Source organism: Medicago truncatula, chromosome 1 (genome assembly GCF_003473485.1).
Source record: "Medicago truncatula cultivar Jemalong A17 chromosome 1, MtrunA17r5.0-ANR, whole genome shotgun sequence".
Lineage (NCBI taxonomy): Eukaryota > Viridiplantae > Streptophyta > Magnoliopsida > Fabales > Fabaceae > Medicago > Medicago truncatula.
Genome location: NC_053042.1, coordinates 15,708,394 through 15,714,393, shown reverse-complemented (window position 1 = coordinate 15,714,393; position 6,000 = coordinate 15,708,394). Strand labels below are relative to the sequence as shown.

Genomic DNA, 6,000 nt, shown 5'->3' with positions numbered 1-6,000 from the left:
AAAAAAAAAATCAAATATTTCAAGTCTTTGCTACAAAGTCAAGAAAATGACAAACTCAAATGAGAATTGCTGTTCCCACATTACATAAGGTTGTGTCACACGAGTAAATGACGTTTTTATCCCTGCAGCAGTTAAATATTGAAGTTTAGAACCGGCTGCGGTTAACTACCGAAGTTCCTTCGGCAGTTAACTGCCGAGGAACTCATCAAATTTTTTTTTCCTTTTTCCTGATATTGTAGAAACTCATCAATTTTATTGTGCTGATATTGCTTTCATTCCTGATATTCCTGGAAAGAAATATGCAATAGATTCAGACGCTGCCCTTGATTTACCATCAAAACCTGAGAAGATTGCCATTGTTGGTGGGGGTTTGCCTTGGAGTTTGCTGGTATCTTTAATGGTTTGAAAAGTGATGTTGGAAGTACCTTTATTTTAAAAAAGGAAAAAAAAAATTGATGAGTTCCTCGGCAGTAAAGTGCCGAGGTTTTTTTTATTTTACTTTTTTCGTCGGCAGTTAACTGCCGAAGGAATTTCGGTAGTTAACTGTAGCCGGTTCCAAACTTCGATAGTTAACTATCGTAGGAGTAAAAATGTCATTTACTCGTGTGACAACCTTATGTAATGTGGGAATAGCAATTCTCAACTTAAATACCATATAATTTCTGATGATAAATCATGTGGTCAAATCTAACCATGGCTTTTTTAGTCAAAGTCCAAGAAGATGAGCCAAAAGTGTTCCCATTCAACATTTAATGCCTCCACCAAAAGGTAGATGCTGTAACCCCACAATTGATTTTCATAAATGTATATATGTACTTTTTCTTTGGTGGAATGTATATGTGTGTTTGGTTCTGAGGTGTGTAGAATTGATTCTGACAGAATTGATTCTGAAAGAATTGATTTTGACAGAATTGATTCTGACAGAATTGATTTATGTTTGGATGCAATAATGCAGAATTGATTAAACAGAATGATTGTTGTTTGGATAGTTTTGATCAAAATTACTTTTGAATGTATAATTACCAAAATAGACATAGTTAAATACAAATAAATAGAAATTACTAAATTAAGATAATTAAGTGCAATATAGTCCTAAAATATAAGGTATTACAATACTAACATCATGAAAATAAAAATTACAAATAGATAATAGAATTTAAAGTGCAATAGAGTATTAAAATATTATTACAAAACTAACATAATGTGTATTATAGTACTAAAATATTGATATAATAATTTAAAGTACAATACTAATTATTTTGCCTGTGCTCAATAATTTCATTGCGGATTATGTTTCGAACGCGATCCATCTCTGACGACGAAACTACATTTAAAACTTGTGATTGATCCAAGTTAGATCCAAGTTGATCGGTTGGAGAAGGGTTAGAAAAATTAATGAGGGCAGGGATGGAATTAATAGAATTGAGGGTGTAGAATTGATTCTAGGAAAGTAAGAAGCTAGGAATTGTAGCTTCAACTAGAATTGCTTTTGGAGGATAAAAGCTATTTTGAAAAGCCAAACCAAACATGTTAAATATTGCAGAATTGCTTTTGAAATGCTCCAGAATTGATTCTGGCTTTGCAAAAGCCAAACCAAACAGAGGCTATATGTGCTTGTACCATTAAATAGTGCAATAATATATTTTTAGATTATAAAATAGGAAAAGGCTAACCAAATGTTACCGATTAAAGAATCAAATATAGTAATATTATATTGAAAGTTGTACTGTTAATGTCTCAAAAAGTTTAAAAAATGTGATTTTCAATTTAAAATTCCATTTTTTGCTTTTCCTAACAATGTCCTTGAGGTATTGATTAAGAAGGTAATAATTAGTTTAGTTTTCTTATATAATACACCTTTCGATCACATTTATAAAAAAAAAAAAAAAAAAAAAGTATTTTTTAGATTCATTGAATATGTAATGTATAATACTCCCTCCAGTCACATTTATAAACAAAAAAATATTTTTTAGGTTCACTTTTAAACGTGAACGAAGGGAGTATAAGTGAGAAGTATCCTCTGCACACATAATTGCGATCTAAATGAACGACAAACTCTCCGTAAGGGCTTTAACGTTGTTGCATGCTTAAGACTGTATTCAAATCCAAAAGCTTAGTTAAGATAGAAGAAACTTATGTCATTTCATCTAAACGCTATTAAGTTTATTAAGTTCTTGAGTAATTAAGTAATACTAAGTAACTAGTTTGAAAAACATTAAATGATACTATTCAACTTGACTTTAGAGAATAATCGTTGGTCGTCTAAAAAAAAAAAAGAATAATCGTTGGAGTTGAACAAATCAAATTATAATGGGTTGGTCATTACAATTTCAAGTAAAATAAAATACCACAAACAACAAATAATAAAACATTTACTATTTCTTGAAAGGGGAATGATTATGAGATTAATAGGAGCCAAATTAAAAAATTTGAATGACAAATGAAATGATATATATGTTAAATGGTGGATAATTTATTTCATCCAATAGTCATCATCATCTTAACAAACTCTTCAAAGTTAACTTGTCCATCACCGTCCAAATCTGCTTCTTTAATCATCTGATCCACCTCTTCATCAGTTAATTTTTCACCCAAATTGATCATAACGTGTCTCAACTGCACAACACATAAATGCACATAATTTAATTTAATATATAGACACACATGTTAATTGTATTTAGTAACAGATAATAAAAACTGAAAAACAAGATTCTCTTTAGAAGAATACTCTAATCAAAGTCAAACCCTAATGCACTTTTTTTATAAAAATCATACAGCTATTATTCATCGATTGCGGAAAGGTACAAAGTACTGTCCTATAGTTTGATTGAAGAAGTGTGCATCATGCACTGAAAATGTGCACAGTCCATGTGTGAAATTAATGTGCATTTTTTTCTCTTTATATATAAATTAGAATTTAAATAAATGTTTGTGACATACTGTTTTTGTACAAGCAACAAAATTCCATAACTCTATACCCTCTGGTCACAAATATAAGCAAAAATCTATGTTTTAGATTCATTCAATAAATGATGTATGTGGTCTTTATTGTAGACAACATACATCATTTATTGAATGAATTTAAAATATAAATTTTTGCTTATATTTGTGACCGGAGGGTGTATGCTTCAAGAAAAAATGTCATAGTTTTAATGGTTTGTTAAAATGCCAAATGTTATAATTATAAGCGAACAACAATTAAAAAATGCTTTATTATATTTTGTAGAAACGTATAAATTGAGCAAAAGTGTCTTTTTGTTTTTGTTTTTGTTTGTAATGAGTAATTCCTTTATTGAGTGTGTTAGTGTTATGCATGTCTAAAATAAGTGGCAAGTATATATATGTTTAAATTTTATCTAGATTTTTCCAATCCTATAACAAAGAAGTTATTTTATACTGTAAACTAATGGGGGCCATGAAGATTTTTTTCCTTTCTTTTTTATGAAGGAGGGAGCCATGAAGCCTATCACAATGTATCGATTTCTATACATCATGTTTCCTTTTTTCCATATACAAGAAAAAAATTTGTTTTCCCTCGTAAAGAAAAGTGTAATGGGAAAGGATAAAAAAAAAAGGTTATGTTAACCGGTGCTTCCGGAGTACTGGTTAAGGAATCTAAAAAAAGAAAAATTAAATTAAAAATGACACTTTTTTTACTTTTGAGAAATTGATTACACAGTTTTCGATGCAAAAGTTGCTATATTTGCTTCCTGGTTAACATTTCCCTAAAAAATTATCAATACTTTTATCAAAATAAAAATAAAAAACAAAGAAGATTGCTAACAACACTTACATGACCGCATGATAACGAGTTTCACATAATTACGGTGAGAATTTGATTTTGACAAAAAGTTTCACTTTATCATAATATATTTCATGAAACTCGTTGTGAATCTAAACATGCATTAACCGGAGGGGAAAATATTTATATACCTCACTAGCGGAAATATAACCATTTTGATCTTTATCAAAAACCTTGAAAGCCTCTTTGAGATCTTCATCAGCATCAGTTTCCTAAATGAGAGGAAAAAACAAAGCTGAATGAGTCTAAGAGAACTAAGAAAAAAACATTATTTTAAAAAATTAAAAGGTTAGAATAATTACTTTCATTTTCTTGGCCATTAAGTTCAAGAACTCAACAAATTCAATGGTTCCATTTCCATCTGCATCAACCTCGTTTATCATTTCTTGGAGTTCTTCCTCTGTTGGGTTTTGATCCAATGACCTAATTACAGTTGCAAGTTCTTCCACAGTAATGCAACCTATTAAAGATTAATAAAAGAGACACATTAATATTATAGTATAAGGTAAGAACATTATATTTGTGAAAATAATTGAAGCATGATCATAAATATTGGCAACAATCAAAGAAGGGTTATAAAATTATATAATTGAAATGAAATATGGTGATATTGTAAAAAGGATATAAATTTTTTTGCTTACCATCTCCATCTTTGTCAAACAAGCAAAAGGCTTCTTTGATCTCAACAATTTGGTCTTCATTCAAAATTTCTGCCATTTGATATGCTTGTATATATGCTTGTTTTTCAAATCAAAAAACTCAACACTCTTTGAAGTTTGAAAGCAGAGAGAGAGAGAGAGAGAGATTTAGAGAAATGTGTTGAGTATAGCTCAATCTTAGCTGGCCTATATGTAGATTTCAGTGTGGGAAAGTCTATCAAAATTTCTGTTTGAATTGTATGTAATTTACTTTTACTTAATATATAAGGGTCAATGCACGCTTATGACTACTTTTTGTGGTCATATACAATATATATTTATCTCAATTTCTAAATATAAGTTTTCTTTTGAATTTTTTTATATCTCAATATAAGTTTCATTTGAAATTAATAGATACATTCATTTAATATGTTTTGACAAACATTCATATATTTTTTGATAAATAGATACAATTTCAATGAATAAACATAGTATTAAGTATGGATAGTATCTTTTTTATTTTGGTAGAAGAGGCCAAAGATATGCATAGTTTTTGTCAAGTAGAGTAGTTGGACTCGCCCATTTTTAAATGTGAATAAGTTGAGAATTTGAAGTTCGAACCTCAATCCATACATATTATTATCTTTATAGCTATCAATTGAGATATAGGTTCTATTTGGTAAAAATAGCGGATGACTGATAAGCTAGCTGATAGCTTATAGTTTATAGCTGATGGCTGATAGCTGATGACTAGTAACTGATAAGCTACTTGAAGTGTTTGGTAAAATTAGCGGTTCAATTAACTGATAGATGTAAAATTACATAAAAGGACATTTTTAATTCATAATAAAGTTTATATCAATTAATGTTTAAAGTATTTAAAAATTAAAAATTATTAATTTAATATTATTATTAAATTAATTTTTAATTCCTAAATGTTAATTTATATTTATTTTCATTTGCCTAAAAAAATTAGATATAAAGTGTAAAAAATTTTAAACGTAACAATAAATAAAATATAGTTTGTACAAATATATATATATATATATAGTGAAGGTAAACGTAACGTTCTCATTTTTTTTTGTTGGAGAAAATTATTGTCGTTGTTCTTATTCTCTACAATTCTGATATATCACACAAAAATAACGTGTCATTTCGCAAAAAAAAAAAAGATTACATTAAATATTGATATAGTCCCACAAAAAAAAACGTAACAATTGTAAAGAAAAAAACTTAAACGTAACGGTAAAAAAAATATCTTTTTCTATTGAGAAAAAAAAGGATATTTCATTCATAAAAAAATAGCATTCATATTTAAAACATATGTGTTTTAATTTATAATATAATAAATGATTAAGGGTAAAAAACGAAATTTAGTAAGAATAATAAGGGTAAAACTGGAATTAAAAGTGAGAAGCTATAAACTATAAGCTCAAACGCTACTTGGAATAGCTTCTGAAAAATAATTTATAAGCTCGTGAAATAAGCTATAAGCTCATGGTGAAAAAGTGTTACCAAACATAGTTTTTTTTATCAAACGAGCTTATAAGCTATAAGCAA

General features: G+C 28.2%; 1 protein-coding gene across 1 annotated transcript; it reads right to left on the bottom strand.

Moving 5' to 3' along the window:
* Positions 1 to 2,285: 2,285 nt before the first annotated feature.
* Positions 2,286 to 4,643, bottom strand: LOC25482942 (calmodulin-like protein 11). Its single transcript, XM_013611556.3, has 4 exons — positions 4,444 to 4,643; positions 4,105 to 4,262; positions 3,934 to 4,014; positions 2,286 to 2,616 (listed from the first exon to the last, which is right to left on the bottom strand). Exons 1-4 carry the CDS (start codon positions 4,517 to 4,519, stop codon positions 2,479 to 2,481), a joined length of 453 nt encoding a protein of 150 aa, XP_013467010.1. The 5' UTR covers positions 4,520 to 4,643; the 3' UTR covers positions 2,286 to 2,478.
* Between the last annotated feature and the right edge of the window lie 1,357 nt (positions 4,644 to 6,000).